Below are 12059 nucleotides of genomic sequence, written 5' to 3'. Positions count from 1 at the left end.
AAAGTTTAACTTTGAAAGAGTTTGCTTTTTACAAATCAAAGAAACTTATTCAGTCTGTAAATGAAAGGCTGAAATTTAATTTTTAACTAATTTTTAATTTATTATAAAAGGGTGGCTTCTGACAAAAGCATAGGTTGGGTTTCCCTCCACCTTTTTTTTTTTTTTAAGATTACCATCCAGTAATTCTTGATGTCTCACAGAAGTTGCCACCTCATGTTTTCTATTTTGCAGAGGAAGCTGTAGGAACCTGCAGGTTTGCAGGTCTTTATTCACTTTGATTTATGATATGCTCTCTGGTTCTATCGAATATTTTCAACTGATCTTCAGAAGGAGTTATTGTAATGTGATTGCCACCTCAAAGCTGTTGGAATCTGATGATGGTACCAGTGCTATGGCCTTCCTAATAATTCATCCTGATTGATGGGGAGCTGTTGCTTGAATCACTCAGAACCCTGTTGGACATTTCATTCACTGGAGGGTGTTTAAAGGTTTATTTCTTCTCTATGTAGCTAGTTTTTTATTTTCTTTCACATAAATTTCACTTGGTGTTCAGGATCTTCTGGTGGATATTTGGAAGTGTTAAATGTATTTTTAAAAATAAACATTAAGTAAGAAAAATCTCAACAGGGGATTAGCATCCCTGTAGTGACCATCTTAAGGCATATGGAAGAAAAGTCATAAGATGATACTATTAATTTCCCTATGCTTTTCAGAGTTCAGGGGAGAAAAACATGCTGTGTAAGCAAAACAGAAATGGCCATGGACTCAAAACTGGGCGTCCTGATGTCAGAGTCCAATACTCTCTCAGCAGGTTCTTTTATATATTCCACCAATAGAGGGTGTAATATTTAATATCAAATTTACTTATTTGAAGATAAGTGATTTTACAGAGGATTTTCAATCCAGCAAAGTAATACAAAAGGTACTGAAGGCACAATACAAATGTAACACTGATGAGCTCCCTGTTACTGGTCTTTATGATACGGTCACTGTTACAATGCTGGCCATCATCAGAAAGGAATACATGGGTTGAAGTCAGCTCAAGCCCATTGCTCTCTTCCCCATTATTTTGCTGGTTGTTTGGTTTTTATACTCTGTGTTGGGCTGCATATTCACTCCCTCCATGCTGGTCCGCCTAACTCGGAGAGACATCCACACCCTTTTAATGAAATCAGGTATAAACCTTTGCATCACCAGTCCATCAACTCAACTACTGATAGCTGTTTGTCTAAAACAAAAGCCATCCTCACTACCCTTTATGTTGAGATAAAGTCAACTTTCTTCTCAACAGCTGTGGTCAGTCACACCCTGCTTTATTCCCTGAATTCCATGGGCACATGGCCCTTGTCCAGCTCCTCTGAGCCTTCTTCCACTATAGGGGTTTATTGGTCACTCACAGCTGACTTTAGTGAAAATGAATGAATTGAAATAGCAGTACATGTAACCACACTCAGGTGTTAAATCAACCCTAAAAATGCCCTGCTTCAAAACGGGGCAGTAGAAATTCTCTAACCAAAGTTAATGAAAAGGAACAACCTATTCTCATGTAGTTGCCTGCTCCCTGATCAAAATTCAATCTGTTCCAATTTCTTTCAGTTACCAAATGCCTCTACTGCTCTGCTCCCTCAGTTTGAGCAGTGACTAATACTGCTGCTATGTATGCATTTCCTAGGTACATTTAGGCATGCAAAAAATTTTTTGGGGAAACATGCTTTTGCACTCTGGGTCCTAGGTTCTGGAAGCAGAGCTCCAGTTTTCCCAAGCTGAGTTGTTCTGATGTATTTCATTTTCTTGAGGAATGTCAAGCAAAAGAATGTTGTAATCACAGATGCTTCTAAAATATGACAAGATTGTAACAAATCTTTGCAAAATCAAATGCCTGCCACAACCTCCAGGTTTACCTCTCAGTACAGGAGATTATTGTGAGCATTTAATCTTGCTCAGCTACTTAAAACTACACGAGCTCTTTCATGCTTTCACTTTCCCCATAAAACTACAACAAGGGGCATTAGAGCAGTAGCTTGCTCAGAAAAGCAACCTCTTGGATTTCTGCATTGCTTTTGAAGCAAGTTTTTTCCTTCTCACCTGATGTGTAGCATCTTGTCACCAGAGGACAGTAGTGTGAGCTGCCATCACAGCGCTGAGGCCCTGTCCCCTGTGACAAGTTTACGGATTGTCCATGCAGGATTTACCTCAGAGTGGTACAAACAGCACTGCAGCATCCAAGAATGAGTCTCTGTCTCTACCAAACCAATACATTTCCTTGGCTTTGCTTTCCTTGTGGTAAATATCACACAGCTTACTCAAATTTTTTTATACTAAACAGAAAACAAATGGCTGCAATATACAGCAAGTGGTAGGCTCTCACTCCATAATCATACTGAACTTAGACCCAAAATTACCAAAGTTCAGGTCTAAAGGTTTGGCCCAGACCTGCTTGTGCCCCTATTTCAGAAATTCAATGAAAACAGTTGGAATAAGTTTAATAAGTAATAAACCCCTGAAGATTTTGAAATTAAGTGCATAAAGTGAACCAGGAATGCTTCTGCAGGCTTGTGAAAGACTGGAATTAAGTGGTCACAGGAAAAAAGTTACGCAGGTCGTGGTGGCATAATGCTTTCTAAAGGTTAGACTGTGCAAACACTGAAAAGAGGCAAGTAATTTCTTCGAGGTACACAACATTGCAACAACAACTCTGTGAGCTATGCCAGTATTAGTTATGCAAAATTTCCTTCAAAGGAATTTTATGTTTAGCTGTAAAAGTAGGACCTTGTATTTAAATGATGAATTAACTGGTGAGTACTTTTGTGTAAACACATGTTGCCTTATTAGTACTTTTTAAACTCCTTTAAAAATCTTAAATTTCTGACCATACATTCCTTTCCTCACTTAACCACTGAGAATTTGTTACCCCTACCTTTGCTTGGTGGGTCTAAAGTAACGATCAAAACACATCAAGAAATTATGTCTTCCTTCTCATCAAAAATATCCACTTCTTGCTTGATCCTTTTTAATTCCTTGGATAAAATTGCAAGCAAGAGAAGCGTGATTGGTGGCCATACACAAAATCATGTGTGTCATTACTGATGAAGGCACAATATATAAAACGCTTTCAAGTGTATGTAAAATGAACAAACAAATAACTAGTGTAATCAGTGTAACTCCTGATTCTAGGAGGTATTCAAAAAAACACTTTATTTGTATTTGCAAAATATGTCCCATTTTTCCTTTGAAATGTAAAACTCAATTTAACAGTGTCATTTTAATCAGAAGTATTCATTAAGAACAGGAATCATCATAAAAAATAATCTTTACACATGGTACGCCTGGAAAAGCAGGTAGGAGCCCCAGAGGAACTACAGAGGTTAACTGGGAGACAGAGCTCAGTAGTTTTCAACCTCGGTTATTTTCTTCTGTATACTTATGGGTATGTGATTCTATTACAATGAGTACTTCAGTTCTTTTACTATTCACAGATTTCTTACAAAGAATAAGAAAAAATACATTAAATAAACTATCACTGAGAATCAACTGACGCTAATTAAATCAGTTACAAAGCAACTAGAAAAATGGTGTTGCCTTCTACATGGCATATCCGAAAGCTATCTCACACTTGGCAGCAGTATCATTTCTTTAAAAAATCACTAGGTTATTAAGCAACCTATTTATCTCATTCATCATTTTCTCATTAGTCCTTTCAAATTAGAACTACCATGAGAAATAGATATTGAAGGCTGTCAGGGATATCATGGATTAACTTTGACAGAGAATATTTTCAGAAAAAGGTAGGAAAAGAGCTAGTCACAAAATTGTGGTTACATTTTAATGCAAAAAAAATAATCAGTATTTAATTTTTTTTCTCAGGCCTAACTCATGTTAGGGGCAACCTCCTCAAACATGGTCTATCTTCCTAGGGCTTACTGGAAGTTTAAGTTCTGTTTCATAAATTAAAAACTTAGTACTGTGTTCCCTATGAAGCAATGACAATTTAATGCTAAAAATTCTTGGTTTTCAACAGAATTATGCATTGTTATAGATATAAAATACCTCAATTAAATGTTGCTTTCTTCTTTAGCAGATACAAGGAACAATTTTTCCCGCTCCGAATTTTAACCCTATTATGGATGCCCAGTTGCTAGGAGGTGCCCTACAAGGAATTAGTGAGTATCTTGACTGATTCTAACACACCTTTTCTTTTCAGAAAGCTCTTACAAAATAACAAGCAGTAGGCAAAAGAAGAATTCATAAAATTAAAAGTGTCATTAGGTATCTGTTGATTCTGCAAGGCAGCACAATGAAACATATTGGTGATGTCCAAATAAATAATTTGTATAAAAAAAATAATTTGCATTTGCATTTACAGGAACTAAGAGGTGATTAAGATAAATCTAAAACCTATATCAACACTTACAGTAACTAACACTTTCCTCAGGAAAATAAGAAAAATGGAATTCTGTGTTATATCACTGCAGTAAAGACCAACAAAGGAAAGGTTTTCAATTGTAACTTCAGCAATTAAATATTACCACAGTCTGTTAAGTCTTTTAAAATATCAGCCATCAAGAAATAAAAAAAATCAAGTAGAAATTTTAAAGAATTTATTATCTTTCATTCAGGAGTCATTTTTTTGCTTTCAGTCTATGGAGAAATAAATTTTTTTTTCACCAAAGCATTTTTCTCTGTTCAGATTTTTTTTTGTATTTTTCTGTTGAGCATTGTTGGTACTGCTGAGGGTCAGAATATTTTATTTTATATTTTTTTTACTATCTGAAACATTTTCCTCACATTGAAATTATTTTCTGTATCTGAATTTTTATACCTCTTGGGCTTTTTACAAGGCTGTACATCGCCAAATCTGGCATTCTCTTTTCAGTTTCTTTAATGGAAATGTGAGGACTCAAACTGAATGTCAAATGAACCACAATGGGTATTATTAATCAAGGCTAGTCTAAAGTATCTTTTTTGATTAAATTTGCTACAGATGAAAAGTTGCAAATATTTTGCCAGACTTCAAACAGTACTTTTATTGCAATGTTTCTAACACAACGATACTGTGCAGAGATGATTCTATTCACTTGATACTGTAAATACAAGTGCATTAACCTTACTTTTAATTTACCTATCAAAGTATGTGGAACAAAGTTCTAATTTCAAAGACTATTGGCAAAACAAAAAGTTCAGCTTCAGAAGAGTTTAAGTCTCCATAGCCTTTACAGGCATTGAAACCCTGTCCTGAATCTTGCACACGTCATTCATTCTCATAAGGACGTTCAGTCACATATGCTGTCCCACTGACACTAGTGGTATTACACAAATTAATAGTTATTTATTTTTGCATACTTAAATTTTATGGTAGAGACTATATAAGCTGTACAGATTCCTAGTGATAATTATTCACATCCAACCTGGCCTTGAACACTTCCAAGGAGGGGGCAGCCACAACTTCCTTAGACAACCTGTTCCAGTGTCTCACCAGCCTTGCAGTAAAGAATTTCTCTCTAATATCTAGTCTAAATCTTCCCTCTTCCAGTTTAAAGTCATTCCCCCTTGTCCTATCGCTAGCTGCCCTTGTAAACAGTCCCTCCCTAGCTTTCCTGTAGTCCTCTTTCAGATACTGGAAGGCTGCAATAAGGTCTCCCTGGAGCCTTCTCTTCTCCAAGCCGAACAACCCCAACTCTCTCAGCCTGTCTTCACAGGACAGGTGCTCCAGCTCTCTGATCATCTTGGTGGCCCTCCTCTGGACCCACTCCAACAGCTCAATGTCCTTCTTGTCTTGGAGGCCCCAGAACTGGATACAGTAATTCAGGTGGGGTCTCATGAGAGCAGAGTAGAGAGGCAGAATCACCTCCCTCAATCTGCTGGCCATGCTTCTTTTGATGCAGCCCAAGGATATGGTTGTTTTTCTGTACTGCAAGCTCAGATTGCTGGCTCATGTTGAGCTCCTCATCAACCAGCACCCCCAAGTCCTTTTCTCCTGGGCTGTTCTGTGCTTGGGGTTGCCCTGACCCAGGTGCAGGACCTTGCACATGGCTTTTTACAGAATGTGTATGTAACTTGCATATAAAGCCTATATGACAATAACTGGTAGAAACATGAAAGACTACTCCTTTGAGATGCTAGCTGATCTCCATGCTCTCCAGCCTAATTCATCTCTGCTGCAAGTGTGATAAAGTCAACAGATTCACACTTGGGGATACATTTATGCTAGAATGTCATTAAAATGCTCAGCCATCTGAAATTACCAAGAGCCAACTTTAGGGATGAAAAAAAATTTAAAATTACAAAATAATTTTCAGAATATGTTAATCATTATCTTATTTTTTCATAAGCAGTTAATACCAATACATTATAGAAGTTTAATGGTATGCTCCAGCCATCAAGCAAAAGATCATAGGTAACCTTCAATAAAATTACCTTAGAAATTGATTATGATATTATATTCCTTAAACCTTCATAACTTATTTTATATAGTTCCTCTGAAAATAATCTTTCAGTATTTAAACAAATGTTCTAACCATAACTTGTCATCCCCATGAAAGAGATCCCTAATCCTGAAGTGACGATTTAATCAATATCAGCAGGACATATAAGTATGAATTCCCAGGCTCAGCCACAAATTGTGCTAGTGTGCCTAGTTCTGTATAGATGAAATCCTCTATCTGTTTTATTGACACTTTCAAAACCACTGAGCTAGAGAGAGATGGTGATGCATCTGATAATAACAGACTACTTCAATTTCTGCTGGTAATACACGAGCAAGTCAAAGGTACATAAGCATGGTAAATATAATTGATGTTGGTAAATACCAGTGGGATATTAATGTGTTGATCTATTTTTTTTGAGAAAACAGGCTAATGTTCTTGAACAAGACATGAACAATCACAAATGTAAGTAACACCTTGTTAATTTAGAGTCTGTGTCGTGCTTCCTTTACAGGTTGTGAAAAAGATGTGTTGATTGATATCCTAACGCAGCGTTGCAATTCACAGCGGCTTATGATTGCTGAGGCGTACAGAGACATGTACGGCAGGGTATGACAGAGTTGTTTTGTACTTTCATTACTTCTGTCTCTCCTGTCTCCAGTGCAGTAGGTCTGCCCTCCTCTCAGGTCAGTCACTGGAAGAAAAAACCTGGCAGACAGCTAGCTGGCACCAACAGATGGCACACAGCTTTGCTCATGTAACTACTGATACCTCTGACAGGTTCAAATTGCCATTTATAAACCAGGAGAAGTACTAAGCCCATTCTTTTCCAGTCTTCATTTATCTTCTTAATCACTGAACGGTGCTCCTTCTCTACTCCACCCATAGCAGCTGGCTTGTTGCTTTAAACTTTTCCTCTAGTGTTTCAACTGTACTCATCATTTTAACAAGGAAAAACACTTAAAAGCTCCATATAATTTTTTATCTTTAATTTCTGCCCTTTGATACATGAAGATGACCTAGACATACCACTAATGATATCTCAGTAAAGAATTGCCAACAGGAATGGAACTATGATTTGCCGTATTTTGCATTCTCTTTTTAAAACCAAAATAAAAATATAAAAAATAAATAAATGCCTACGAAAAATCACTGCCTTTAAATTTATACCTCTGTCAGCCATATTAAGACAACCTGAAGCGCTGTAAAGCCAGTGGCCACAGATCTAAAGATCTAGAACTAAAAAAGCTAAAGAAAACCTCAGGTGTGATTTTTAAGAATTTCAATCTTTAAAACTATAATAATAATAGAAGTGAAAGACAAGCAAACTATTTTTATATTCCAGTGATGGGCTACAGAAAATTCTCAAACTCATGGACCCAATCTTGCATATATGCATATACATTCATTTAAATGAATTTATGAAGCACTGGGTATACTTGATAGCTCAAGATATATCAAGATACTCTTGATAGCTTTAAAAAAAAAAACCAACTAGTTCTACATTTTGTCATGTGGAAATGGAGATCAGTACAAATTAGTTCTATTTTACTTCAGAGATGAAACAAGAGTACTGAATTTTTTTGTCTCACTTGTGATAACGGATATACTGAAATAGCTAATCTGGTTAGTGCTCCATGCAGTTTATTTGATTTATCCCTCAAAAAGTTTGCTATTTTGGGCAGGAAATGCCAAACAGGATAGGCACATCCTAATGTGTCTTGCCCTGAATTGCTGCTGTTTGCACTTCAGGAGTTACTTTAGCACACATCAGTGACAGCATTTCAGTGGCTGAAATCTGTGTTGATGGAAAACTGCACTGGGCAAATGTGCCATTTGGCAGTACCAGTCTATGAGTGGTAAACTCTGCAGGACAGAGAAGACAGACAGCCAGACAACAAAAGTTTTAGCCTTCTTATTTTAATCTGCGATAAACCTGTCAGTCCAATTCTCTGCCCTCCTAATTTCAACTCAGTCTGTTCAATATGGTAGCCACTATGGCCATTCATTTGACAAAAGTGAAGTGTGACACATCAGAAGGAGAAATACATAAAGGAAAATAAACCCCTGAACTGGCTGCATGATTCAGACATACAGATAAGCTTTAAGATTCCTTCTTACAATTAGTCGTCAAGGATTTCTTATAGCAGAGACAAATAAGGAATCGTTAATAATGACAACTTAGAGTTGTCTTGTCTTTTTTTTTCAGTACTTCTCTTTCCTTAGTTCTGATTGTAGGAGACTAATTTTTAATTAGTATCCATTTGTATTATTAATCTATTTTCTCGCAGGCATGTTGTCAGAAGTGAAATGTCTTAGTGTATTAATTTCTACTCCATGTGTGATTTAGCAATTGTAAAACGCATCTAATGTGCATTCACTGAAGACTGCGTATGTTTCTTCCTCATGAATTTAATTTTTAATGTGTGTATGTCCTCCATCATTGCTACTCTAGCTATTAATTTAATTATATCCAGATAGGTATCAAAACAGAAGTATAGGCCTGAAAAAGATGGCTCTGAGAAAAAAAAAAGAACAATTTATATCATGGGAATAATTTTTGGTTATTGTATATAATAAATATTATATGATATGATATGATATGATATATGATATATGATATAATATAATATAACATAATATATAATTTGGTTATTATTATCATGGAAATAAATTCAGACTTAGGTCAGAACATATCTGACAGCTGCCCAGTGCTGTACAGAAATATTTAAAAAAAGATAAGTGTCCAAGTATCCTGTTAATCAGAAACAGCAACAGCATAACTAACAAGCTTTTGGCATTTGCAGTGTTTTGAAGGATGCTACTGAGAAGGGCGCATGGGGAGGAAACTCTCATCTGTTAGTCAGCTGCCTGGCAAATCAGTACTGAGACACATGCAGGGGAAGAGGGAGGACCCTTTTTTGTTAACCCAGCATCTGTCAGAAGTAGTTAATTCACTCTAAATCTAATATATACATAAACTGATGCATGTAACCTTCCAGTAATCCAAAGCAGATATTTTAATGTACTAGGAGAAATATGATTTTTAAAATTATTCATATGGTGAGTAACACTGAAAAAAGCACAAGAAGCCGCCTGTGTTCAAACTCCAATCAGGGTTTGACTTCCAAAGCTGTGTAGCTCTCACAGATTCTCACAGAGAATGTGTCAAGGGAAGCTGCAGATGCTCTGCCATGGTATTCAGGTTTCCAAGCCTTTCAGTAGTAGTTGCACTTAAACCCTTGAATTTTCTTCTGTATTCTAATGAAATAAAAATCAACAATTCTGTGTGGTCACTTGCTTGTGTGTCTATTGTCATCTCACCCATACTATTAGAAGAAGCAGGTGCTATTTAAAATATTTTTCTTACTGAATTTTAGCCAGAATTCATCTTCAAGAGTTCATCTTTATTCGTTTATAGAAAACCACTACCACTTTTTTAAGCTGTCATCATAAACTATGACTATTGAAATAATCTTGTCTGTACATTTTATTTTCCTTTTAAAGGATCTGATAACAGACCTAAAAGAGAATCTCTCTCATCACTTCAAAGAAGTCATGGTTGGCTTGATGTATCCACCTCCCTCCTATGATGCCCATGAGCTCTGGCATGCCTTGAAGGTACTTGTCCAATTCTGAATTGCTTAGTCAGAATCCCTAATTAGAGTACTGAAAGTATGTTAAATTAATTCTTATTTTTACATTTGAATGGTTGATAAATTGCTGGAAGTTAGAACACTGGAATAATGTACTACATTGGTAGTATGTATATAGTATTAGGTCATCAGGAATACAGTGCTACATTAAGTTTATTCATAAGTATGCTAAAACCAGCATAAATAATATCCTAGTCACATAACAAATACAACTGATCTAACACTTACAGTAAACTCAGTAGATGAAGAAATACTTATACAGGGAAATGTAAGGCCTTGATCCTGAAAGTATTTATGTATGTTACAAACAAAATTCACTTGAACAGCCAGTGTCATGCACTAAGCCTCCACCTCTGAAAAGACCAATACTTCTTTAGCAGAACATGTTTTTACATAAACACTTACAAATTATTCTGTGACAAGGTAATGACTACTCCACTCAAATTGAACTGACTGCACATTCTGAAGAAAATATTCCCTATTCTTCCCACCCTCTAGGCCTGTGTGCCTTAAACAACTGAAGTTTTGAAACAAACAAAAGTACATTTTCAAAGGTTATGTAATTAAATGGTGAAATTCATTCCCACGAGGCATTGTGGAGGCCTTAAGCACCAACAAATTCATAGAGGACTTGTCCTTATATTTACTTCAGACTGCCTGAGCATTTGCTGGGGATGTATGCTCAACCTTTGCATCTCATTTCTTTCAGCAAATTCTAAGTTCTTACTAAAGCCCTAAAATTCTTCCCATCATGTTTCTGTCAACACTAGTCTTGCTTCATTCCCCGCTTGTTAATGTACATGCTGAAATTCAGATTAAGTAGGAATGTATTTGCAATACAGGGTTCTACTGTTATACAAAGTCATTTTCTGTTTAAACAGGTAAACTATGCAAAAGCACACTCCACATTGATCCAGCAGAGACTGTTATTCTTTTGCTACCTCTGATAGGCACAGCACTGCTTTCTTCTAAAAGCTGTAGCTTCTACTAGCAACATTTTTTCATATTTACTTTTCTCCACACAGGGAGCAGACACAGAAGAGAAATGTCTAATTGACATATTAGCCTCAAGATCAAATATGGAGATCTTCCAGATGAAAGAAGCCTACTTAATGCGTAATGTTTTTCACAAGTGCACAGCAGCAGCTGTACTGTGCGTGCTCTGGATGCATTAGCAGACGTGAAGGAACTGAACTACAAAAATGACTTCACAATACCAATTGGTTCCCTTCCCCGTCCTCTTCCAAAACTATATACAAAAGGCTGAAGCAAAATGCTTAAAGTTGAAAATATGTCATAGTATTTTTCTGTATTGCTGCCTATGACATTTGAAATACCAGGCAGCCACATTTGGGGATTTTCAGAAACTTCTGCACACTTTATTCAAAAAAAGTACATAGGCTGTTATCCTTCAAAACGGGCTTACTCCTGACTGGACACTACTCACTTGCCTTGACGGAGCATGTCCAAGTTTCCCACCACCACACAGCAGCAGCAGTGGTAGGGCTGTGGCTGTGGGTGGGCAGACAGGTGAGCTGGGGAAGCGGCTGAGGCCACCCAGCATGGCAGAGTTCCCCGGCAGGGCCCAGGCAGACCAGCCAGCCCTCCCTAGGGCTAGGTCCATGTATAACCTGCATGGGTTACTGTGGATTAATCACCATAGAAAAAGGACATGTAACATCTATTTATCATTTGTTTGCTAATCTTCACTAGTACTATTTAGAGCATGTTCATTTGTGATTTAGATTACACATTTTTGTTTTAACCTAGAATATAATAATGATCTTCAACAAGATATTGATTCCGAGACTTCAGGTCACTTCAGAGATACACTCATGAACCTTGCTCAGGTACTGTAAAAACAAGTAGTGTGACTTAGTTTTCTAAAAAATTAATAACAACTTTTGATACTATTTGAGAAGTCTTAAATTTTAAGGTGACTGTGGTTAAAGCTGGTTCAATAGGACTACACTTTTGAACA

The 12059-nt window shown here is 36.6% G+C and overlaps 1 protein-coding gene across 1 annotated transcript in view; it reads left to right on the top strand.

Moving 5' to 3' along the window:
- Positions 1-3317: 3317 nt before the first annotated feature.
- Positions 3318-12059, top strand: part of ANXA10 (annexin A10) — a 17011-nt gene continuing 8269 nt past the window's right edge. Inside the window, exons 1-6 of the mRNA XM_010179130.1 lie at positions 3318-3338; positions 4079-4160; positions 6937-7031; positions 9930-10043; positions 11104-11194; positions 11849-11928. Of these exons, the coding sequence (XP_010177432.1) occupies positions 3318-3338; positions 4079-4160; positions 6937-7031; positions 9930-10043; positions 11104-11194; positions 11849-11928 (483 nt within the window). The remainder of the gene's footprint in view (positions 3339-4078; positions 4161-6936; positions 7032-9929; positions 10044-11103; positions 11195-11848; positions 11929-12059) is intronic.

Source organism: Mesitornis unicolor, unplaced genomic scaffold (genome assembly GCF_000695765.1).
Source record: "Mesitornis unicolor isolate BGI_N332 unplaced genomic scaffold, ASM69576v1 scaffold3610, whole genome shotgun sequence".
Taxonomy (NCBI): domain Eukaryota; kingdom Metazoa; phylum Chordata; class Aves; order Mesitornithiformes; family Mesitornithidae; genus Mesitornis; species Mesitornis unicolor.
The sequence above is the reverse complement of the archived record's forward strand: the minus strand, read 5'-3'. Positions and strand labels throughout refer to the sequence as shown.